This window comes from Eschrichtius robustus, chromosome 3 (assembly GCF_028021215.1).
Source record: "Eschrichtius robustus isolate mEscRob2 chromosome 3, mEscRob2.pri, whole genome shotgun sequence".
NCBI classification, from domain to species: Eukaryota; Metazoa; Chordata; class Mammalia; order Artiodactyla; family Eschrichtiidae; genus Eschrichtius; species Eschrichtius robustus.
The window spans coordinates 38,802,402-38,828,187 of record NC_090826.1 but is presented as its reverse complement, the minus strand read 5'-3'; the positions used below and the strand labels follow the sequence as shown (position 1 = coordinate 38,828,187).

At 49.2% G+C, this 25,786-nt stretch overlaps 1 protein-coding gene across 8 annotated transcripts in view; it reads left to right on the top strand.

Annotated features, from left to right (window-relative positions):
- The window catches only part of MKNK1 (MAPK interacting serine/threonine kinase 1), a 44,030-nt gene extending 21,278 nt beyond the window's left edge, over positions 1-22,752 (top strand). The window contains exons 4-14 of one of the 8 annotated variants that reach the window (XM_068539811.1): positions 1,116-1,213; positions 3,943-4,022; positions 5,586-5,659; positions 7,726-7,830; positions 10,939-10,994; positions 14,009-14,104; positions 16,225-16,419; positions 17,084-17,248; positions 18,496-18,539; positions 21,205-21,343; positions 21,427-22,752. In XM_068539811.1, the coding sequence (XP_068395912.1) occupies positions 1,116-1,213; positions 3,943-4,022; positions 5,586-5,659; positions 7,726-7,830; positions 10,939-10,994; positions 14,009-14,104; positions 16,225-16,419; positions 17,084-17,248; positions 18,496-18,539; positions 21,205-21,337 (1,046 nt within the window). In that variant the 3' untranslated portion in view covers positions 21,338-21,343; positions 21,427-22,752. The other 7 variants (XM_068539812.1, XM_068539808.1, XM_068539813.1 and 4 more) reach the window with 7 other exon arrangements.
- Positions 22,753-25,786: the final 3,034 nt, after the last annotated feature.

Sequence of the window (25,786 nt, the reverse complement as noted above, 5' to 3'; positions counted from 1 at the left end):
GTCCCAAGGTTTTTTAGAATAGTTTCCAAATCAACAGATCTTTCTCTTTCAATGAACACGAGAGTATTTCCTGTTATTCAAGGATGGCTTGTGCAGTTATGGGGTTTCTCATGACTAAGAGTGATAAAATCTAATTTCACGGTTAAAAGTATTCTGCTCAGTAGTCTGTGGGTTTAAATGCTAGGCTGCCTCAAGAGGAAAAAGCTGACGAATGGAGACCAAGGGAGGAGAGGCCTCGGCAGAGACCATGATAGAGCTATGGCTTCCCTTGGAAGGGGGTCAGAGAGCTTGTGCTCTTTGTGAGGAGCGGGCCTTGGGCAGGCCACCTAAATATACTTTCACCCAAGCCTATTGCTGTGTTAGAACCGCTCTGACTCAGCACCCTAAAAACCTCAAGGCATCCGTTTGCATCTTACTTCTGTCTCCTATTTCCTCTCGGTGATTTCTGAAAATGTCTCAAAAACCTCCGACTTCCATTGTGTGTGGTATAAAATAAAACAGTGCTTTATTCTCCTTTGTATCACCAGTTCCTAGCACAGAGCTGGGCACATAGCAGGTGCTCAACAAATGAGTAAATGAATGAATGATGTCCATTCAAATCACACCCCTTCTGTGAGGATCCCCCAGACTCCCTGAACAGATTTAACCTTTCCCTTCCCCCACTCTTTTTTACTGTGTCTTGTCCCTCTGTGATAGTAGAGTGCTGACCACTGCCTGGTTTATTCTGGGGTCACTTGTGTATGTGTCTGTCTTCCCCACTGGATCGTGACTCTCAAAGGGCAGGGACTATACTTTATTCCTTGCTGTGTCCCTATCGTGAGTCTAATACGTCGTCTGGCACATAGTAGGTACTCGGGAAGCATGTGCCGAATTGAACCTCTTTCACTGACCTCATCTCTAAAATGAGGAACAAGATCCTTCAGCGATGTGGCCTGGTTGTTGTGAAGCCGAGTCCCGAGGCGGCTGGGAGCACTAGCCTCTCTCGTCATTGAGAGCTGCGGAGTCCTCGTGCGCCTGCGCTGTCAGACTGGGGAAGCCAAGTGACACAGCTCTTCTTTCCTTCTATGCCAAGGGGTGACTCATCCTGTTATTCTTCTCACCCATTTCACCTCTAGATACATACAAACTGACCTCTGAGCTGCTTGGAGAGGGAGCCTATGCCAAAGTTCAGGGTGCCGTGAGCCTGCAGAATGGCAAGGAGTATGCTGTCAAAGTGAGTGTCTCATCTGGATGCCAGGCTTTACTTTGCAGGTAGTCAGTCTTAGCTTGTCCTAAACCAGATAAATTTTATATTCTGTGATATAGTGGCTTAATAAGAATGGGAGCTCTGAAGCTGGATTCACTGGTTTCTCTGCTTACTTGCCGTGTAACATTGGGCAAGTTACTTAACCTCTTTGTCCTTCAGTTTCCTCATCTGTATAATGAGTGTAATAACAGAACCTATATAGTATTGTCATGAGGATTAAATAAGTTAATATGTGTAAAGTTAATAAGTGCCTCTAATGAATGAAGTTAGCTTCAGGGAGCAGACAGTCAGATTTGGAATTAGAGGGCCTATCTGAATCTCTCTTTTGACAAACTACTACTGTTTGACTTGGGGCAAGTCTCTGAACCTCTTTCAGCCTCAGTTCCCGCATCTCTAGAATGAAGATGATAATACCTGTCCTTCCTGTCTCATGGAGTAGTTATGAAGATGAAAACAAAAATGAACTGGTAGAAGTAGAAACATTTTATAAATTACAAGATGCTCTACAAGTGATGTACAGCAATGTGGTGATGAGGACCGAGCACTCGGCTTTGTGGCAGGAGAGGTGACTTCCAGATGCATGACCGTGGAGTGGCTCACCATATCCCTCTGTGCTTCCGTTTGCTGACTCTACATGGAAGAAGAGATGGATCTAGAGCAGTGGTTCTCAAAGTGTGGTCCCTGCACCAGCAGTACCGGCATGGCCTGGGAACTTGTTAGAGATACAAATTACCTGGCCCTATCCCAGACCTCCTGAATCAGAAACTAGGGGTAGGCCCCAGCAACATTAATTTTAACAAGCTGTCCGGGTGATTCTGGTATCCAGCAAAGTTTTCAAATCATCTGCCGGAGCCACCAGGTCTAAGTGCTGCCTCATATGGGCAAACCCAGCCAAACTGGCTCCTGAAAGAAATGTTTCTTCTTTTAACCAACTGGTCATAGTCCTAGTCCCAGCTGGATTTATAAAGGAGAACGCTTCTGCTAAGCCATGTCCCTTTTTGCTGGAGTGTTGCTTCATATGGTAACAAAAGCATTATCTCGATTCCTTGTTGGAAACAGATCAGTATAAATTACAAGTAATTTTTTTTAAAAAATATGCCTAAGTGTGGTAAAAACCACAAATGTAAATTGATTTTCAAAGATGTGAATACATTTATGGATGACAGAGCTATTTCTTCAAGGCTGCCCTTCCTTCATGCTCCGTGGCATCTTTGGGCAAACACCAGACCTGGTCTTGGCAATTCTTTGGTTTCAGCAGTTCTGCCCATGTCTCACGTCTCTTCTGTTCTTTGAAAGCTCCCCAGACGTGGGCTACTTCTCCACCCTGACTCCACAGTACTTGGTTTTATTAGGACTTTCCCTACAGGCATCCAACTGATGAGTCCTAGAGTCTCACGGTTGGAATGGAATTTCAAGGTAATCTGGTCCTCAGCCTCCCCTGTAACTCTTCACATAGTTTTCCGTGTTTGGCACCCGCCACCCCCATCCCTGGTAGCAGGAGCTCATTACCTCCTCAGAGAAAATTATGCCATTGCTGAATAGTTGCCTGCTAGAAAGTTCTTCCTGACTTTGATCTGCTTGGTGAACAAAGAGCTGAATAGCTTCTGTGCCCCAGCACCTCACCTCTCTGACAGCTCAGAAAATGGGTCCAGTGGTCTACTAACAGACGTGTACTTATTTAGAAAATTAGTCGATTGTGGATGTCTGTGCTGCTGCATATTGGAGAAGTGTGAAGTGTCCTTGACAGCAGTCTTGGAATGAAGGAACCGGATGTCTGCCCACTCCACACATGGGACTATAAGGCAGAGCCAGCTCTGCAGAAGACTTGCCCACAGGCTCTACTAGCAACGGTTTGGGGCTCTGGATGGGTCTGTAGAGATGTGCACGGTCAGCCAGTCCCTGTGTAAACCACCTGCTCAGCTGTTGGCTCCCCCATTCCTTCAGTCAGTACTTGCCAAGCATCTCCAGGTACAGGTGGGGAGGGGGAGCAGCCCACAATATCATAGGAGAGACAGAGCCTCTAGGTTCTGTGAGAAAAAGCTGTGTAGGATATAAGCAGGTATAGGACAGCAAGGGCTTTGGAGGCAGCTCTGGGCTTGAATTGCCGCCCTGCCACTTACCAGAGATGGGGGCAAAACGTTTTACCTCTGCCTATCTTTCAGGATTGTAAGGATTAAGGATTAACTGAGATTATGTACCTAAATGACTTAATACGGTACCTGCCAAAGGTAGATTCTCAGAAGAATTGCAGAGGTGGCATCTGAGCTGGGCCTTGGGGCTTTAGTTCCTCTTCACTGTATCCCTTATTCCCCTTGCTCTTCCTCCAGCACTAGAAGATCCTTTAGTAGAGCTTGTAAATTCTTACCCTTAAAGCAGAGAGAGATGCCTTCAGGGTAGGAGCTTGGCAGAGCTGGTTCTTTGTCTTGCTGGCTGCCTCGGTCTCCCCTGGGCGGCTGCGGGTAGCAACTTCACAGGCTTCGATGGTGATGTACTTGGCCAGAGCCAAACAAGCCCAGGTGGGCTAGAAAGCCCTGGGGCCTGTCGGTTGCTTTGCTGACAGAGCCACAAGGCCTACTCCAGACTTGCGCTTGAAACTGGATTTGGGCTGAATTTGGCCTTGCACTCTCCCAGAGGGCACCCGCTGAGGGGTGTTTTGACCAGGTGGGTGTATATGACAGATTTTATTTTTCACACAGATCATTGAAAAACATGCAGGACACAGTCGGAGTAGGGTATTTCGGGAGGTGGAGACGCTGTATCAGTGTCAAGGAAACAAGTGAGTATAGTGTTGGGTTACTTGCTGCTTCTCTGGGGGGATGCTTGGCTGCAGAAAAGGAAGTTATTCTTACCATCTCCTGACCCCAGCAGTTAGCTCTCACTCTTTCCCCCACAACTGTGTATAACTCCTTCCATCTTTCAATGTTTAGAGAGAGAAAGAGAGAGGAGAAGCAGCAGCAGCAAAGAAGCTGTCTTCTATTTAGGCTGAAATACTGTACATATCAGGAATTTATGCAAGTTAGAAGAGCAAGCAATCTGAATCAGTGGCTGCTTGGGAAAAAATGGGGGTTTATTTCTTTCAAGCGCCTGTGGAAAGCAGGCTGACTGAGTGTTGCCTAGTAGAAATCTGTAGGGACCTGCTTTAGTTAATAGATGAGGATGATGAGAACTGTTAAGACTGTTTGCGCTGTTTTCTGCTCCTCGCATATTTACATACGTGCAGCTTCTACTAAGGGTCCTGAAACCTTGTTTAACACTCGTTGCTTGATAACTGGGCCAAGGTGGTCTCTAGCCCCGTCTTAGTCTACTCACCACCCTCTCCAAATGAATGGCTCTCCCACTGTGGCTTTAAATCAGGGTGACCTCTAAGACTCTGCTCCCCCCTCTCTCTCCCTCCATGGCAGGGTCAGCAGGGAGCCAGTGGCCAGTATTGATGGCTTTGTCATTAAGCTTGGAGGAAGGGGGCTGCTGTTGATTTAACTCCAGGCACTGCCTCTACAATCTTCTTTCAAATTAGGCCATTTGGCCATCTTATTCGGACACCTTTTTGCTAGTAAACGCCCGATGTCTCCCAAAACGGTCAGCATTTTTTATGAGGGACAGATTTTTATTTTCAGCCCTGAAGCTTCTGAGTTCAGCATTACAGACTCTACTTGGTTTATTTCGTTCTTTAAAAGAAAAAAAGCCCCCAACACCTCCAATATCCAGGCTGGTGGCTTCCCTACTGAGTTACAAGACGACCTTGTTGGCAGAGCGCAGTAATGCTCAGGCAGGCAGAGAGTGCTCACCGGGGAAGGCCACAAGTGCTACAGTGGCCGGGAACGCGGCCGTTTCATTAAGTAGCGCTTAGCAGTTAGGGTCTAGCGGTGCCCACGTTAGGCCCCAAGTCTATTTGACAGATGTTTCCATTTTCTCCAGGCAATGTAAATACTGCCCCGTGATTTATGGGCAAGAGGGAGGGCAGGTAATTATTTGCTGCTTGCCTCCAGGACACACACCTACTATTCAGTGTTATTAGCCGCAATTGCTTCCAGTCGGCTGCAGATTTTATTCAGTTTAATGTGACCGGGACTTTTTTATAACTCTACCTAGTGGGTTTTAGGGTTGGGGTTTGACAGCACAGACTTGGTGAAAACACCAGAGACTAAACATTATGGAAAGATAAGGTGACCTGAATCTTGCTAACACCATTGGCTACTTCTCAAACATGGGGCTTTAATAAGCATTCTGATTTCAAGTTGATTTCTGCCCTGTTACAGGGCATTGGTTTTTGTTTTTTTTTTTTTTTCATTGTGTATTTGTAAGTGGGCTTCAATATATAATACTATTTTCCCTATTTAAGGAACATTTTGGAGCTGATTGAGTTCTTTGAAGACGACACAAGGTTTTACTTGGTCTTTGAGAAATTGCAAGGAGGTACTTACTGTTGAGTATGTGTTTGGACTTCTGATTAAGACCCAGGGCAGTGATCATCCATCATGAATCCCAGAGACTTCTAAAACGAGTCAAGCTAATAAAAAGGATGAAGGACTTAAAACTGCCCTTGATTTGGGAGAAGGGAGGCCGGAGGGAAGGATGTAATTAGCATTTTGTAGAACTCAGAATGTCACCTGTGTGGACTTCTATAAATGCCTTCTCATTATAATAGGACTCATATATAGATACATTTAGTCATCAATTTATCAGTCCATTGTTTTGACACATTCACTATTTAATGAAGTTAATTATGGGGTGGGAGCTCTTGCATTCATTGTGAAGTCTAAAAAGGCTCACCAGAAGGTGCCATCCTTCAGATGGACAGATGCCATTCTCGACCATCACCACCATCACCCACACACATGATCACCGGAATATATATTTAAGTTGCTTTTCTGACATAGAGAAGCCCTTTCTCTCCCCATCACTCACCCAGCCCTAGGAAGCATTTGCAAGGTGAAGGTTAGGGAGGATGTCTGGAGCCTAGTGGAGGGCTACACGGAGGGGTTTGGTGGTTAAGGGAGCTCCATCACTTACTAGCTGTGTGACCTTGAGCAAGTCACATAATCTTTCCCAACAGTATTCTCTATATCTGTAAATAAGGATAATGACAGCACTGGGACACTGTGAAGATTAAATGAGATAATTCATGTGAAATGCTTAGGTCAGTGCCCCGTAGGCGCTAAGGGTTCAATAAATGTCAGCTGTAACAATTGGGTATGCTGGGGGCTATCTTAGAAGTGTGTAGAGTATTACTCGCCACTCTCCCTTTTAACAAATTTGAAAATAAGAGACTCACTACAGTAGAGCAAGCCTGAGACCTAGCCAAGAGCCAGTTTTCTCAGAATGTTCCACAGCGTGTTGGGATCCTTTGATTGTTTAATCTGGCAAGTGAAAGATCTTTCATCCCCTCCCCATGACAAAAACCAGAGATAATAAGTAAACATGTGCCATTTTTAGGATACAGAGATGACACCTTCTGCCCAAAAATACTGGCTTCCAGTGGTGAGCACAGACCACATGGAGCCAAGCCATATGTTTGTGCCTGTGTCTACCCCACCCCTCCCAACCACACTAGCACCGTGAATTACCTATCTGAGATGCTTGATGCAGCCAGGGTCATCAGTAACTATATCCGTTAGAGTGCAGCTCTACTGAGGGCAGACTCAGCGGGTAAAGAGAGTGTGTGGTTGGCTCAGGAAAACCCATCCCCCCAGGAGTCAGACCATAGGTCCTGTTGAGGAGGAGAAGTCTGCACAGGCTCCGAGACCTGACTTACTGGGCTTGGGTCCTGATGATGCCACCACTTCCTGGTGTATGATCTTGAGCAAGTTCCTTAACCTTTTTTGGCTTCAGGTTCCCCATCTATAGCTGTGTAATGGGGATGACTCTATTTTGTACATCTTGTACAATTGCAGTGAGGATAAGATAATCTATTTAAAGAGTATCACATAGTGCTTGGTATATAGTTAACTACCCAGTAAATGTTAGCCATTGCCAACAAAATAATAATAATAAACAATAATAATAATAAATGGGAAAGTTCGGGGGGAAAGCCATTTTTTTCCCTTTTACTAGACCTTTACATAACGCGTAAAGGTGTGGCTTTTCCATTTGAAGGCATGTGCTTTTGTTTGGACTGAGATCAGATGCAAGGGAGGAAAAGTTCCTCTAGAGAGGCCCCCAACCCCGTGTGGATTCACTTTTAGTTCTTTTCGATTTCAGAAGCCGAATCTGCCCCAGTGGCATTAATATTTTTTGGTCACTTAAATGGTATTCTCTCTCCCTTCTGTGCTCATCATAGACAGGTACAGAAGATAGGCTTCCAGTTCTGTTTGGTCCAGTTTTGTGCTGGTACCTGCTCTGTGCCAGGTACCACACTGGTGCTGGACATTTAGCGATGAATAAGCCTATGTCCCCACCCCAAACTTTTGAAAACTTGGCCTCTGAGAAGTTACACTTACTAGAGCCTGAAAGGCATTCTTCTGTGTCCCTCTGCTCTCCAGGCTCCATCCTGACCCACATCCAGAAGCAAAAGCACTTCAACGAGCGAGAAGCCAGCCGAGTGGTGCAGGATGTCGCCGCAGCCCTTGACTTCCTGCATACCAAAGGTTAGCCAGGCCTTGGCCGTGGTGGGTGGATTGGGCTGGTTGCCTCTGAGGACCAAGAGAGAGGGGCAGGCCAGGTAGAGGGCTGGGCCAGGAGCTGGTACAGATAGCAGGCCCACCCAGGAGGGTGAGGGGGCAGGCCAGGGTGGCTTCTAGATCTCTGATGTGAATGGTGGGTAGATGTGGAGCTATTAAGCAGGATAGGGATACAGGAGAAAGAGCAAGGAGTAAAAAAAAATGAATCTCATGTTGAACAAGGTATGTCTGAGTGTGTGTATGTGAATGATCTTTTCCTTTACTAATGAAGAATGCAAAAATCATGCATAATATGACCTAGACTCTAGTATAAATATTTGGGTATTATTCAGTCTAGTCTTTTAAAATATATCACCTGTATCTCTCTTTTCAAAATTGGCATGGTAGTATACGTGTAGTTTTATATCTTGTTCACAATAAATGGGAAATGCATTTTTCTGTTAACATGGTGAGTTTGAGGTATCTGTTGAACATTGTGTAAATAGCAAGGTGCTATTGTTTGAATTACACTTCAGTTTACAGTTCCTTAGCTAGAACTTTTGTAGTAAATTAAATATTTTTGCAAATGATATGTTTTTGCATTTCTTGAAATATGTTTGACTATTACATATGTTTTTAAAATTTGCCTAACAGCAGTGCCATGGCAAAAATGAATTCTAGCTTCACCTTTTTACCAGCTGTGTGCTCTCTCAGTAACAATGCCTACCTCCTAGAGCTATGGTGAGAATTAAGAGAGATAATAATGACATCATCAACAGTAGCTAACACTTACGTAGCGCTTGTTATGTGCCAGGCACTATCCTGGGCCTTTTATATATATTGATTCGCTTACATAATTGTGTGTCTCTTGCGTATGTGTTGTATACTTATAACATATACATATATAGGTGGAGCATAGTGCCCGGCACATAGTGGTTCTTCAGTAACATTTCCTCCACCCTCCTCCCCCGCCAGGCAGAAGGCATTTTTACTCTGCATACTGATTCCCTTAAAATTACGCACTCTGCCTGGCGGGCATGGGGGTGGAGCACATGCCCTGAGGCTTAGTTCTGCTCCCTTCACTTCCATGGACGTTGGCCAGCCTCATCGGTTGTGAGCGCTCAGGTCCACTTGCAGGCATGCTGCTCCCGCATCCCGCATCCCGCATCCCGCATCCCGCTATGTGCCAGGGATAACCGTGCAGACTGGTGAGGCATGTGCCGGAGGGGAGGTTCACCAGTCCACCTCGCTTCCTCCGGTGGCTGAGGAGAGCGCTCCATGCTGACGCTGCCCAGGTTGGGGGCCTGACTTGCACATGGGATGAAAATTCCTAGAAGGGAGTGTCTGTACTTTGCACAGCATGATGAATAGCAGTAGTTCTGTTTCTGAAAGCTGGGATGCATGTACCTAACACCTGCCTGACAGAGATTTACAACTGCTCCCCAAGCCGCCTCTGTAGATTGCAAAACTGGGTCACGCTTTTTATAAGATCCATACCTTGGAGGGGGGTAAAGGCGGGTTTTTTTGCGTGTGTTTTTTTTTACCAGAATGCACTACAGGGAACAGAGGCTGGTGGTGTCTTAGGAGTTCTGAAGTGCTAGTTAACATCTAGCTGGCCAGCTGCCCATGTGACTAGAAGTTGGAGGTGATGAAAAACAATTTGCAGCTGAATTTGGCTGTTTTCTAAATAACTTCATGCTGGAAAGATGAATTGGGTTAGAATGGGTCAGCCTGAAACAAGTTCCATACTTTTAAATACTGGACATACTGCAGCTCAACCTCTGGGACGTGAACTGGAGCAGTTCGATGGCTGGTGTGCTCACTGAGGCAGGCCCACTATTACGGCCTGGCTCTCAGTTCGCAGGCCGGGGGACAACGGGGCCATCGGCACCTATTTGGAGAGTAAGGCTCCACGTGTGGCTCGCGACCCTTCTGTGGGAGCACTTGCTGTAATGGAAAATATCTTTCACTTTTAGCGCGGCGAGCTGCAGCCCAGCTCAATTTGTGCAGCCTGGACATAGTCGCTCTGGGTTCTCATTCAATTAGGTGACTGATGAAGTTACTTAGCCTGCTGGAGCTCAGGTTCTTCTTCCCTAGTGAAGTGCCTCCTGCTGGGGATCTAGAGGGCTGCCTGAGAAGTTGATCAGCAAGGGAGTTGTAATGAAGCAGAGTCTGCTTTTCCCCATTATTCCACGAATCCTCTGCTGCTTCCCAGTACTTCCAAGCAGTAGCCGTTTGGCTTTTGCTTGACTTTACAGCCCTCTATCTCTGCGCCGTACACTCTGCAGGAGGAAAAAGGAATGGGAGATTTCTGTGTCCACCACTAGAACACCATGGCCATGAGTTGGTTCTTTGTCCCTGTCTTTGGTTAGAAGGGGTTTGCCCCCAGGTGCCTTCTTGGCCAGGTCAGCAACTTTTAATGCCTCACGGGGTAGGCTGTAAATCCACAGTCTCCTTCAAGGAGGTCTGACCAAAATACAGGAGAGGTTTCTCTTAAGAACAGCACCCTCGGGCCAAAGCAGTCCTTGCTGAGCTTCTGGCAGGACTGTCTTGGACATGCAGAGCAGGTGAGAAGGGAACCAGACAAGCTTTGGGAGACTTGTTAACTAACGCTTGATCCTCTGAACATTCAGGGAGTCCCACGGAAGGAATCATTTTTTTTTGAATCGGCCACACAAGAAGAAATGAGGTAGAGCAGTCCCAGCCCCCTGAGATGCTCTTAAACAAGGCACTAATTATTTCTTCATTGCTGTTCCAAGCATCGCTGTTTGCAGGGCTCTTTGCTGTGCTTCGTATTAGGCTGCTTATTCTGGGTTGTCAGTGCAGTGCTGAGAGGTAGGCTGGCTGGGATTCATTTAGCCCTTCTTATCCCTGACTGACTTCTAAAGCTTCCGCTTCAAAAGAACTTGCAGAATCAACTGTGCTTTTGGTTTGTGTTTCTGGTTACTTCTGCCTCCTGCAGCTCGTTGATTTTTTAATGTACCATAATTGGGAATTAATCTGCGAACAACAGCATTTGGAAAAAATTAATTGTGTGTGGAATGTTTGATAATCAAGCGCATATGTTAACCGTTTCTTTGCTCTTTGTCATTTCAGGCATTGCTCACCGTGATCTGAAGCCAGAAAATATATTGTGTGAATCTCCAGAAAAGGTACTTAGGGCCTGATTTGGGATGTCACAGTTCATACTGACTCAGGGAAGCCACCCTTACTTTAAATGTAAATCATTAGCAGCTCTCTCGGCCTCAGGTACCAAGTTGAACTGATTATTATAGGCACATGAGAATATTATACCTAACGTGTAGTGTTTCTACATCCCAAGTAGGGCTAATCCTTGGCCCTTCTGTGCTCTTTATCAGCAGATTGGCTTAAACCTGAGTGTTTGTAAAATATATGAGACCTGCACAAAATGAATGTTTTCTAATCCAATCCTTTAGAGCAGTAGATGTTAGTCAGACAGCAACTCCATCTTACATCAAGCAAATCTCTGCCTGTAAATGATGTTTATGTTATGGTATATATGCCTGCTGGTGTCCACCACTAGAAGTGATAATTAGGAAGCAAGTTCTTGAAAAGGGTTTCTGCTTCCATTTTTATTTCCAAAGGTGCCCATTAAAAAGAAGACATTTTTACTTGGTGTTGAACAAATGCAACCTATTTTAATCTTTATCTTAATCTACTAGTAAATGGAAGTGTTTGCATCTTCATAGCATGTATGAATTTGACAAAGTCTTTGTTTGTTAGGAGGGACTTAGGCCCAGGTGGTTTTGATGGCCCACATTCCTAGCTGTGTGTGTATACATGTGCATATACATGACACACGTGTCTTGGTCTGGATTAGGGGAGAGCTCATAAATAAGGAGTGGCTGTGAGGGAACATGTGAGTCAGCCTGCTACTTACAATGCTTTTGTGGGGAATAGAAATGTATTCACTCAAATAAATCTTGTGACTTCCTGTCAGTGGCTCTGGCATAAAACTTTATAATTTATCATGATTATCACTATGGTTATTATTAATAATTATGTTTAACATTTCTTGAGCACTTAACATTGTACCAGGCACTTACACTTCTTTTATCTAGTATTTATAAAATCTCATGAGGTGGACACTATTATTATATTCATTTTATGGGGATAAGGAAACTGAAGCTTAGATAGATTTAGAAACTTGCCCAAAGTCACTCAGCTGATAAGTAGTAGAGATTAAAACTAAGGTAGTCTGACCCCAGACTCCACTGGTGCTCTGAACTACTCTGTCATAGTGTCTCTGGTTTACAGTGTACTTTCATGTCCTTTGTTTCATTTGATCTTCATGACACAGATTTGTTCCCCCTTTTTATGGCTGACGTTAAAATTAAGAGAGACTGAGTGTAAAAAGGCATCATCAAGAAAGTGAAAAAACAACCCACAGAATGGGAGAAAATATTTGCAAATCATATGTCTGATAAGGGTTTAATATCCAAAATATATAAAGAACTTCTAAAACTCAATATCAAAAAGACAACTTAACTTAAAAATGGGCACAGGGCTTGAAAAGACATTTCTCCAAAGAAGGTATGCAAATGGCCAGTAAGAACACGAAAAGATGCTCAACATCCTTAGTCATCAGGGAAATGCAAATCAAAACCACAGTGAGATACCATGTCACACCTACTGGGATAGTTACAATACAGAAAATAGAAAATAAAAAGTGTTGATGAGGATGTGGGGAAATTGGGACTCTTCCCCATCACTGGTGGGAATGTAAAACGGTTCAGCCACTGTGGAAGACAGTTTGGCAGTTCCTCAAAAAGCTAAGCATAGCATTACCATAGCACTCAGCAATTCCACACCTGTGTATATACCCAAAAGAGTTGAAGACAGAGACCTGAACGTCAGTGTTCATAGCAGCACTAGTCATAATAGCCAAAGCTGGAAACAGCCCAAGTGTCCATCAGCAGATGAATGGGTGAGCAAAATGTGGTATATCCATATAATGGAATATTGTTCAGCCGTAAAACAGAATGAAGTTCTGACGCGTGCTACCACATGGATGAACCTTGAAACCAGTATGCTAAATGAAATAAGCCAGACACAAAAGGACAAATTTTGTGTGATTCCACTTATATGCAATATCTGGAATAGGCAAATTCATAGAGACAAAAAGTAGATTAAATGTTACTGGGGCTGGAGAGCAGGGGAATGGGGAGTTATTGCTTAATGGGTAGAGTTTCTGTTCGATGTGATGTGACAGTTTTGGAAAAATACTGGTAATGGTTGCCCAACAGTATGAATGTAATAATGCTACTGAATTGTACACTTGAAAATGGTTAAAATGGCTTGTTTATGTTATATGTATTTTAACCACAATGAAAAAGAGAAGCTAAGTGAAAAAGAGAAGAAGAAAGCTAGAATGTAAGGCAGAGAAAAGGGAGGGAGGAAAGAAACAGAGGTGGGAGCTGCAGCAGGTAAATGGCGAATGGGGACTAGCACTTCTGACTCGCTCGCTGTGCTACTCCACCACGCAGGCCGTTCTCATGCATGCACACAGCGCCTCCCGCTCGGCTCCAGAGATGACTCACGCTCTCTGCAGTCTCGGGTGCAGCATCTAGTCCCAGTGGACTGGGCTGCTATGTTGATGCTGCCTAGAGTGACCAGCTATCCCAGTTTGCTCGGGCCTAAGGGATTTCCTGGAATGCAGGACTTTTCGGTGCTTAAACCCAACAAAACCCCAAGTAAGCAAAGACAGGTTGGTCACCCTAAGCCACCTGAGGTGCTCAAGGGTTTTATGCAAAACTCCTTTGCCCTGCAGTGAGTGAGCTACAAGGAGTCTTTCAGGAATACGTGCTAACTTCTCTAACTTCTGAGTTGCAACCTACATTGTTGGCAAGAGTTCCATAGGTTTGCTCCTTGTCTTATACGAAGTTCACAACCACAGTCTGACCCCATGTAGTGCACACATTTTCTCCTAGTCAGGAAATAAGGAAGGAGCATGGAGAAGAGGACACCTTAGGACAAATCCTCAGGTGATTTCTAGTTCACTCAAGAAGAGGGAACATGACTGCCAGGTAAAGCTGGGCTTCAGTGTGGCAGCCACACTGTGGCAGTGTACCCACATAGTCACGCTGTCTCCTCACGCCCTTTGGCTGCTCCTATTTGTAACTTTGCTTCCTGCTTTCCTTTTCAGGTGTCTCCGGTGAAAATCTGTGACTTTGACTTGGGCAGTGGGGTGAAACTGAACAACTCCTGCACCCCCATAACCACACCAGAGCTGACCACTCCAGTATGTATGGCTGGGCACCTGTGCCCTCTCCTTCTGAGCTCCTGTCCCTAATGCTCTGCAGACCAGAACAGAGAGCTAAGGAAGGGAAACCGAGTGTATCTGCTGCTGCCTGAGTTGTTGTTTGGCCTCACTTCCTATCTTGACAACCACCCCCATCCCCCACCCCACCCCTGCTTAGGTGCTAGTGGAACTGACATTAGAGCTTTCAGTTTGGGGTGGGTCCACTGCTCATGAGGAGACAAATTATATCCATAATAACAGGCTGAGCCCTGACTCCTGACCCAGGTGAAGACAGACACTACTCTCAGGCCCACGCTTTTGCATATGAGCGTGTGGACGGCTCCCATTCCCATGGCGGAGTCGGGGCGCGTCCACCTTACGGTGAAGGTTAGGAGTGTGGCCTCTGTGGCAAGAACTGAGAGGTCTTTGCACGTAAGGGCCTGGCTGAGTTATCCTGTTGCTTCTCTCACTTCCCATTTCCTGCTCAGATGGTGCTGCTGGGAGCTATTTCTTCCTAAGACATCTCCTGTACATACTGGATATACTATAATTATTATAATTCTTTTGAGATTTGCACGCTTCAGAAGTGAGTTTTCCTAATTTTTTTTTGGCTGAATTGGGCCTTCGTTGCTGTGCGCGGGCTTTCTCAAGTTGCGACAAGCCAGGGGCTACTCTTCGTTGCAGCACGCAGGCTCAGTAGTCGCAGCACGCAGGCTCAGCAGTTGCGGCGCACGAGCTTAGTTGCTCTGCGACATGTGGGATCTTCCTGGACCAGGGCTCAAACCCATGTCCCCTGCATTGGCAGGCGGATTCTTAACCACTGCGCCACCAGGGAAGTCCCTAATAATCTTTTTTTAAGACGTTTTTAAATATGCCCATGTCTCATTCTAAGCAACATTATTAGAGATGTCTCTGTATTAGCTTCTACTACACTGAGCTACCTTATTCTCAAAGTCATTAACTCTAATTGCCAATAACAAAGAAAATGTCCTTTCTCCACTCACCATCTTCCCATCCAATTAGTTGTGTATGTTGCAGGGCTGGGGGGAGGGTTGCCTCCTGGTGAGCCTGAAATAATGAAGAGGGAAGCAAAAAGAGTTTGTTTTGTTTTTATCAGCAGTCTTCCATGCAAGTATGGGAGGAAGGAATCCTGGATTCTTGACCTGGGTTTGCCATGGATGTGCTTGAACAAATCCCTGTCCCATTCTAGTCCTTGGTTTTCCCATCCATAAATGGGAGAAGTGAGGAAATCAGCTTTGTTCTAAGAGCTCTCCTAGCTTTGATGATCTCTTAATTCTAAATTCTTATTCTTCCATGCTCAAAGCTAGCAGGGAAGCTTGGCAGGACTTCACTTTAAGAAATCCTTGCTGGGCTTCCCTGGTGGCGCAGTGGTTAAGAATCCACCTGCCAGTGCAGGGGACACAGGTTTGATCCCTGGTCCAGGAAGATCCCACATGCCACAGAGCAACTAAGCCCGTGTGCCACAACTACTGAGCCTGTGCTCTAGAGCCCGTGAGCCACAAGTACTGAAGCCCACATGCCTGGAGCCTGTGCTCCGCAACAAGAGAAGCCACTGCAATGAGAAGCCCGCGCACCTCAACCAAGAGTAGCCCCCACTCGCCGCAACTAGAGAAAAGCCCGTGCGCAGCAACAAAGACCCAACTCGGCCAAAAATAAATAAATAATAAATTTTTTAAAAAAAGAAAGAAATCCTTGCTTTATGGAACTGGATCTCCTCCCAAGAGCTGTGCTCCTGGTACATTGAAGTACCTGCTCATTGAGTGACTGTTTACAGAGAGCCAGGGCAGGGAGAGATTCCTGGAGCTTCTTGACCAAGGGTCTCTGCCTACTGGAGAAGGACCTGAGAAGATAAGAAGGTGACCTGGAACTAACTCGTCCTGTGGATTGTGGGGAATGATAGGACTCAGTTTACAAATGTCCAGTGGCCCAGCTTTTCTAAGTGCCTGCGTGGCACCAGTCAAGCTCTCTGGCTCACTTTCTCGACAGCTTCTTACTCTGCAACTCCATCCTCTTGCTCAAGTCCCGTTACGGTCCCCTGCCTGTGACTAAGCCTCTCTCTTCTCTGCCATTTCCCCCTCTCCACCTCTGGCCCCACCCAGTGTGGCTCTGCAGAATATATGGCCCCTGAGGTGGTAGAAGTCTTCACGGATGAGGCCACTTTTTACGACAAGCGCTGTGACCTGTGGAGCCTGGGTGTGGTCCTCTACATCATGCTGAGTGGCTACCCGCCCTTTGTGGGTCACTGCGGAGCCGACTGTGGCTGGGACCGGGGAGAGGTCTGCACAGTGTGCCAGGTGAGCACAGGGCCTGCTGGGAGGTCAGGCGGCTGGGGGAGGCCAAGCAGGACTGGGCTTGGTGATTGTGCCTGATCTGGAATGGGGTGTATCGTGCCCTTCCCTCTCAGTCCAAGAGCAGCCACCAGGTGAGATGGAGATCATCAGGCCCTCAGCCCAGAGAGGAGTTCAGGGGAGGATTGTTAGAGAAGATCATTCCTGAGCTGAGTGAGTCTCAAAGGAGGAGTCTGGCCCCCTCCAGGAGGGGAAGAGATGCAAGAAATGCAAGTAGAAGGAACAGCACGAGCAAAGATAGGAGGTTTGAAACAGCGGTGTATGTCGAGGGAGGAAGAGGAAGGATAAGGATGCTGGTGGCGGGAGATGAGCCCGGTTATCTGGATGAAGGGCCGAGGAATTGGGCATTGTTCTCTAGTGGACATTCCTCACTCATCACCCACCTGGCCCTCCAAGTAGCATCGCCATCCCACCCACCCAGGGCGTTCTGTGTGGTTGGATGATTTAGGGGAGGGTGGGGGTTGGGGAAGGGGCCCTAGTCTGGGAAATACCCAGGCCACTAGCTGCAGGTGCAGCTGAGGTCGATTGGACCCACGTGATCAGACCATGACAGGCACATCCTGCCCATCCCCTGGCCAGTGTGGCCTCACTAGGAATCTTCTTTACCTAGAACAAGCTGTTTGAGAGCATCCAGGAAGGCAAGTATGAGTTTCCTGACAAGGACTGGGCTCATATCTCCAACGAGGCCAAAGACCTCATCTCCAAGCTCCTGGTTCGAGACGCGAAACAGAGACTGAGTGCCGCCCAAGTTCTGCAGCACCCGTGGGTGCAGGGGGTGAGTGACTGGTTGGGGGGGTGGGGGCGTCCACCTCTTCAGGGCTGCAGCAAGGCATGAGGAAGCTCTCACACCCCAGGGACTGATCTCAACTGGAGGGAGCTGGATGGCAGCTTCAACCCCTGTGCACGTAGAACTGAACTGACCCCTGACCTAACCCCACACCGAGCGCCTTACAGATATCACTGACTCGGCTCTAACCTTGGCCACAGACTAAGCCCCAGGCAGCCCATGCCCCTTTGGAATGGAAGAGGCCTCTGGGAGATTCTCCGTGTGCGTCCCACTATTGGCAGAGGCACACAGCAGAGGGAGCAGCCTGGATGGTAGCACCATCCCCTAATACAGAAATTTCGTTAGCTGAGAGCGCGCAGAAACAAGGCCTTCCCACCCTGCTTGCTGTGCAGCTGCATTGGGGGCTCATAGGTTCCCCTTGTGCTGCTGGGGTCTGGCTGCAGCTTTCCTGAAAGGCAAAGGCTGGTGTTTTCCCCAAAGGAAGGCTCCAAGTCTTCACTAGAAAACATTTTTAACCATCCTCCTCAGTTAATCATGATACCAGACCTCTGTCCCTCCAAGGGGTCTGCCAGACCTCCTGTGATTTACTGTGTCTCCTTGGTCTGCCAGTCCCTAGCCAGCCTCAGTGGCCCTGACAGTGGAAGGAAGCAAGCGTTGCCAGCCCGTTACAGGTGGGAACCCAATCCGTGGGTCTCCAAGTGGCTGATTCCCAGCCACCCAAGAGCTGCTGCAGCCACCCAAGTGCTGCACCACTGAGCGCTTACCGCATGCCAGACACTGGCAGTAGTGGGAGGAGCGAGAACCAAGCCCTGTCTTCATGTTCTGATGGGGAGAGGGAACCAAGGGAATGAATGATAGGATAGTACGACAAAGGTGTTATCAAAAGTGTTCAGGGCACCAAAGGACAAGGACCCACCTCTGCTTGGGACAGGGGTTGGGGGGCAGCAAGGAAGGGGGACTGTCTCATGGGGGAAGTGACCCTGGAGCTGGGTCTCGGAGGGTGATTAGGACTTTGCCAGGTAAAGAGAGGGCTCTCCATGCAGAGGCAGCTGGATTGGGGGCTGTACCTTGCTTTCTGTCTCCTTGGAAGGTCTGACCCTGCAAGCACGCATGGGCAAGTCCCTGTGCTGGGCCGAGCCTCTAGTAGCCTACCCACTCCGCTGGCTTGGTTGGGTTGGGGCAGCTCTCGAAAGAGGGAGCAGCGCTTACCCACACATCTGTCCTTCCCGTTCTAGCAAGCTCCAGAAAGGGGACTCCCCACGCCGCAAGTCCTCCAGAGGTAAATGCTCCTGCTGCACTCCACGCCCTTCCTCACTTGGCTTTGACTTTCCCCTCAAGCTCTCAGCCACACTGGGGCCCATCCCCCCGTGGGGGACGGGGAGCCCATCTCTAGGCTCAGGTATCCTCTTCCTGAATGGGCTCCTGGCCTCCGTCTCCTCGCTCCTCTTCCTTGTCTTCCTCTACACTAGGTCTGGCTCCCTCTCTTCTCTTCTTCCACCTGGATGGCTTCCCCTGCCCCAGCATCTTTAAGATCCCGCCTTAGGCTATTTGCAGGAGGAAAACCTGTTTTGTGGATCCACATGAATCCTAACTGGAAATCACTATTTACAGCCCGAAGCATACCAAGGTTTCCTTCTACTGCTGCGGGTTGGTGAAAGTAGCAGGAACCTGGGGCCTTGTAAGGCAGAGGGACCAAGTGTCATATACACTACTAGACAAACAATAATAATGGCCACTGTACAGGAAATACTTAACCACCCGCCAGGTATCGTACTAAGGGCTTTACATATATTGAATCTCATAAGCTTTACGATACATTTAAAAGAGAGGTGCTCCTATTGCCCCATTTTATAGATGAGAAAACTGAGGAATAGATAAATCAAGTTAACTTACTCAAGGCTACACAGTAGCCTAGGGAGTGGGACTTTGAACCCAGATGTGTTTGACTCTAGTGCCTTTTAACACTAGATCATGTTCCCAGTGAGCACTCCCTATTCCCCAAGGGCCAGGGCTAAGTAAAGCCTCATGGGAAGCCCTCTGGGAACCAACCTCCTGGCCAGTTTCTGGGAGTTAAACAGGGAAGTATTACACCTTTATAGTCACAGTTCATTTGGGCCCAGCTTGGGTTCCTCCCTGATTCTCTAGAGCTGCATCCAGATGCCTTGAGGCTCCAAACCTCAGATCCGCCTGAGAAAACTGATTCAGCAAACCCAGAGTGCCCGTTACATGCTAGCCCTGAGCTGGGTTCTGGGGACACAGACGTAAAGGCACAGCCCCTGCTCTTGGAGCCCCCTGTCCTGACGGGGGAGAGGGATGTACATGGGTGAGTTTCAAGTGCCGTGACCCTTCCTCTGGTAGAGCGTGTGCAGGGCTCAGAAGAGGGGGCTCTGTATGGAAGGCGGCGTTTGTCCCAACTCTTAAGTCCAGAGACTGTCCTTGAGGCTCAAAGCCTTTCCAGCCCCAGTGAAGTCAGATTCCAAACCCATGCAAGAACTTCTTCAGAGAGCAGCCTGTGCCAGCTCAGAAAAATCCAGTGGGAGCATAGAACCGCAGCAACTGGTGCGGGTGTCGAGGAGCTGGCTGGCGGACCCCACTGAGCCCTGCCTCCCTCTCTTCTCTGCTCCCCCGATCCCTGCAGAAATAGCAGCACAATGGACCTGACGCTCTTTGCGGCCGAGGCCATCGCCCTTAACCGCCAGCTGTCTCAGCACGAGGAGAATGAACTGGCGAAGGAGTCAGAGGTGCTGGCTGAGGGCCTCTGCTCCGTGAAGCTTTCCCCTCCCTCCAAGTCACGCCTGGCCCGCCGGAGGGCGCTGGCCCAGGCAGGCCGCAGTGGGGACACGCAACCGAGCCCGACACCCACAGCGCTCTGACCCACTCCGGGCCCCAGGCCTTGCCCCACTGGAAACCTGTGAGGGGCCTGCTCTGCGGCTCCATCCAGGCCTTTTCATCCACGGAGGCTCTCGTCCTCCTTTCCCCAGAGTCCTCAAGGAAAAAGCTTTTTCCGAAGGGGTTGTCTTTGAAAGGGAAACTATCACTTGTCACTTTGCATAATCGCCTGCGGCAGGGACATCTCTTTACTGGGCTCCTGCCCACCTGCTCACCCGCCTGCGGATCGAGGATCCAGCCCGCTCTCACTGGCTGGGGCTGCGGCCTTCAGGGAGCCAGCCTTGAGAAGCGTCAGTTGACAGAGGCTCTTCCCTCTCTCTGCACTGTCACCCCCCTCTGGCGGTCCTTCCACCTTCCTCTGTCCTCCGGACGTCCTCCCCCTTGGCTGAGCGAAGCCATCCCCTCAGTTCAGGGAAGGGCAGGGAGCCTTCTGCATTCAGGAAGCCAGATCAGTCTTCCAGTCGATAGCGCAGAGAAGCACATAATCTTTCTTTGCCATGACCAAAATGTGTTCGTCATTTATCATCCTCTTCCTTGTTTGGGATTGCTGCTAAAGTCAGTATTATTTCGTTTTTTTACAATGTTTGGCATTTTTTCTAACCGTGCTCTTCCGACAAAGATGAGACTTTAAACTCCCACTGTGAGCCCATGGACTTTCCAGAGCTCTTAGGGTTCACTCTTCTCTCCTGAATTTCCATGCATTTGGAAGGTTTTAATGAGCTATTTCCTATTACTCTAACTGGTTTTAAGCTGTTCAGATGATGAGTGACTTAGAGACCAGTGTGTCTGCTGCTTCCTTCCTCGAGCCCGGCGTGGAGGGCAGCGCAGGTCTGGGGCACTGAGGAGCTCTGTGCCTGATGTGGAGCCAGTCCGGAGGCTGCCCAGCCACCCTGGTCTGAGCCATGTGGTGCCTTCTGCTGGGGAGCTGATAGCTGAGCATCAGCCGAGCTGCTTAGTTATCTAAGAAAATCGATTTGCATATGTCAGATGTTTTTACAACACAAGGATGCTATTATGCATTGTGCTTATTTTAATAAAACTGTTTTAAATTCTAGTGCCTTCCTGGTGGTCCTTTCTTTACCTGCAACCCTGAGGAGGAGACAGGCCTGCAAGAGAGGGGCTGGGTCCAGCCGAGTGGGGGCACCCCTTGTCGAGACCTCTGAATATAGCACTTCAGAGGATCCATAACACAAGGTGAGGGAGAGATCATTGCTTCTCTTTTTTAGGTGAGGAAATGAAATTCATCAAACATTTGTCGATCTCCTTTTCTGTGCCAGGACCCAGCGATAAGTGGGAAACAGCCTCTGCCTTTTAGGCTCTCCCTATCCAGTGGAAGAGGCCGTGTCAGCAACCATCACGCAAGCTGGCTTCAAAAAGCAGCTTTAACAGGCGTGCCCTGTACCCAGCCCAGCCCACCCACCCAAGTGGAGCAGAGTCCCGTCTGTCTGAAGCAGCACTAAGCCTTTCTTGAGGCTCCATCGTGTGCCTGGGACTGTGGTTGTCCTGCCAGAGTTGGCAACAAAGAAAGATGGCGCCTCGATCCACAGTCCTCATGTTCTTCGAGCAGAAGGCTTCTGTGCGCGTTGCCTTAGTAATCCTCAGAACCAGACTCAGAGCACTGTATGGGGAGCGCCTTTAGAAATTCCCAAGGAGGTGGCAGAGGGAGCTCTGAGTGTCAGAGCAGAAGACTGGGCGCTGCTGCCAGCTTTGCTCCCTGGGGGAGCAGAGAGCCGAGATGGGGAGCGGGGCTCTTCCCTGTGGGGGCAGGTCATGGGCCAGGCTGCCAGGTGTTCTACACTGTGAATCCTCCATGTCAACGAGGACATACTTTTTGTTGATGGTCCTTCCTTTGCAGGAACCCTTAACATCCTCACGTCCCTTCTTCATCTACCCGGTGTGGGATGGGCTGGATAAATTGGCCTGCAGAATCTGAGCCTTTTGACCCAAAGTCTCCCTGTCCCTGGGGACTGGGAACCAGGGTGTGACTTTTGTCTCTGGACTCCAACCCCACCCTGGTCAATCCTCCAGGTTGGCCCAGCAGGGATGTGACTTACAGGAGCTTCCTGGACCGAGTATTCCACCCATCCCACTCCCCAGGTCCACCTGGCAAGGCCTCTCTCATCCACAGCTCTGCTTAAATGCTACTGTGCCTACTTCAGTTTTGCTGGCATTATTGTGCACTTACTCAGTAACAAGTACTTTCTGAGAAGCTCACAGGCATTATCTCATTTAATTCTCAGAGCAGTTATATGAGGTAAGGTGCTATTTTACCCCACTTAACATGAAAAACCAAGCAGAAAAAGGAAAAAAGTAGCTTGCCCACAGCTGTAGAGCTAGGAAGGTAGAACTGGAATTCTTCCCAGAGAGACCTGATACCCAGAGCTGTGCTACCTGGGTTCAAATCCCAGCTCTTCCACTTACTGGCCTTGGGCCCTGGGCAAGTTACACAATCTCTGAGGGTCTCAGTTTCTTAAACCAAAAATTGGGGAGGCTAGTGCTTACCTCGTGGTGCTACTGTGAAAGTTACAAATTAATAAATGTAAAGTGTTTAGAGCAGTTCCAAGCACACATAGTAAGTGCTCAATAAATATTACGGTAGCCGTGATGGTTGTACTTACTTTTATTGTTGTCTCCTGGGGCAGAATTGCTCAACTGGGCCCCAGTGATGGAGATGAAGAAACCTTTTTCTTGGCTTGTGTGGGTGGAGATGTGTCTGGCCTTTCCACGTGGGGCTGGCCTCTGACCCTTTGTGGGATCCTCCTGCTGGCAGGCTGCTCTGTCCCTCTTGACGGGGGTCCCTGTCCCCACGGGGCAGCTGTTATGCCACGGGAAGAGCCAGGTTGGGGGCTGGGGCCCTGGGTCCTAGTCCTTCCTCTACCGCTGTTCACTAGGTGACCTTGGGAAGTCCCTTGCCCTTTCTGGGGACCAGGCCATGTGCCTGGCTGTGCTGGGCAGAGGCAGACATGCTGAGGGAGGCTCTGGGGCCTGGAACTGTGGCAGCCAGAGCCCCAGCTCTAGGGCTCACGTGCGGGCTGCCCTTAGGAGAGGGCTGGAGTGTCCTGGACCTCAGGCTTCTTGCCTCAAATCCAGTCTCAGCAGGCCTCGGCCCCAGCCTGTCCTGATTCAAGTGGACCCTGAGGACTCCTGTCTGAGCTCCGTCTGGGGGCTCAGGTACAGGGATGGAGTCTTTCTCCCTCCAAGTGTCCACCTGCCTGAGCTCTGAGGGCCCCTCCTCCCTTCTGGCTGACTGCCCCTCTCCAGATCCAGCTCGGTGAACAGCAGTGCCCTAGTCCCACGCCAACTGCTCCAGCTGCTGAGGTCTGAGGGGAGCAGCGAGAAACAAGGTCCCCCCAACGGCTGGCACTCTTGTTGCCATGGTAGCAGTTGCCTTGGAAGCCACTTCCCCGACTTCAGCTTCCAAACAGTCCGGGAAAGCTGCCTGTCCCCCAGGGGATCGGTGAATTAATCAAACTCTTTTCCAGGGTCCTCATCCCTCAAGGAAAATAAACAGAACTAAACCAAGCTGAGGCCTTTTCACCCACTCTTCCTCCCCACCCCCATGCCACCCTTGGACTTGGTGCTTCCGGGAAGGAAAGAGCATAGGCAGGCACCCTCCAGCCCTGGCCTCCCTGTCAAAGAGATTTTGTGACAGAATTCAGCAGTGACTCACGGCCTAGCCACACTCTGGATCCGGGGGCCTGGAGGGCCGAGGTTTTAGCTAGGAGGGCTCTGAGCTTGGGGATGGGGAAGTGTGGGGTGGTCAGGCTCTAGAGCCTTGGGCTCCCATCTCATCCACCTGTGACAGTAAGCTCATCACCCAAGGGCAAGCATGCACTTTCTTTTTCAGAGCTGGTACGGCCAGTATTGAGGAAAGAATTGGCAAGTCTCCCTCTCTACATTTGTAATCAACAGAGGAGCAGGTGTCACAAGTTTCCAGTAGCCTTTAGTGACACTCCTGTCAATGCGGGAACGACGCAGGCCTTGACTGATTCTTCTGAACACCATGTCTCCCTCTGATGATGGGGTTGCCAATTCCTCCCACCTCAAATAAGATAATTTAGAGATGTGCTAGCGTACTTCCCAGCTGAGCGGGGAATCTGGACGTTGGGTTCCATTATGGACTCTGAAGCCGTCCTTCCACCTCCCCATGTCTCGGTTTCCCCATCTGTTCTGGAAAGGAGCTAGGAGGTTCTGTGATCTTGTAACTGACGGTGGCTTAATGTGTCTCTCCTCCATATGCTCTGCTCTGCCTCTGTGCCCTGAGAGATTTACAGTGTCAAAGGAAACTCTAATTTAGAATTTGTCTCCAGCTTTTAGAGGTCAGGGTGTCTGGAATCTGAAACTCACAATGCACAGGCATCCCTGACTGTGGCCCCTGCCATCCCCATCCCCATTCACCAGATGAGCAAAGTGAGGCCCACAGTGCAAGGTTCCCACCTCGGAGATGTGGCCGGGGAGCCTCTGTCTTGCTGATGGTTTGGGAGCGTCGCCCTCAGCCTGACAGCAGGAGAGGAGCCGGCACAGGCCCTGCCCGGCCAGAGTTACGCAGACACTTAATAGGGGCCGGGGGCGTTGTGGAGGGTGTTCAGGTTCCCAAAGCTTCATGTCTCAGGAACACGTTTTCATGGACAACTATTTTGATGGCTCCTTCTAAAACTAGTCAGTGGGGGATAAATTATGTGTGACAGAGACATGGGTTGTCATTTGATGCCTAATTAGAGGAATAATCAGACCTCATCCTGGCGAGAGGCACAAGGGATGTTGGCAGCAGCAGCTGTGGCTGGGATGCCCACCTCCAGGGCCTTCCTCGTATGGGGCCGGGAACATGGCCCTGGGGCCCATCGGTGCTCTGCGGTCACCCCTCCTCTCTTCACACCTTTGAGTTCATACGTGTCCCCGCCCAGGCCTCACTCCAGCTTCCTGACAGGGCCTTCCTTCAGCTGAAGCTCAGTCAGATGACCCTGGCCTTCCCAGACCCCTACCCCCACCCAGGAAAGCCTCCTGTTAGAGACAGAGGTCCCATGGTGCCCGCGGCCCTCCTCTTTGCCAACCCGAGGTGGTCGTACAGGTCCAAGCCCTCCCCGAGCTCTGTCCTTGTGTCCAGAAGCCCAGCCCAGGTGCCCTCTATCCATTCAGTGGTGCTCACTCCCTGAACCTGCCCTCAGGGGGCTCACTGTCTACAGAGGAGACAGAGCGTAGGGACAGGTGGCAGGCACTTCAGTGTGGGGATGCAGCCACTCAGGTGCCATCAGGAATGGTTCTGCAGAGTTGGGGCTGCCCAAGCAGGGTCCTGCAGAATGAGAGTTCTCCAGATGGCAGAGGCCAGGTACACACTCAGCAGAAGGGCCACAGAGGAGAAGGCCCAGGTGGGGGAGGGGGGGTGGGGTGTGGCAGGAGGAGCTGTGGAGGCAGGTGGAGGCCAGAGGCCTTGGGCCTGGCTGCATCGGACGGCAGACATGGAGGGGAGAGATGGGAGATCCAAAGAGAGGCCAGTGGGGCTGGTGATGGGACCCTGGGAACTGTGCTGATTCATTAAGGGCCAGAGAATGCAATTAGTGATGAGGGCTGGCACTGGGGTGCGGGGCCGGGCTGGGCTGGGTTACCGCTGCCCGGCCTTGACTTGGTGGCTTCTGCAAG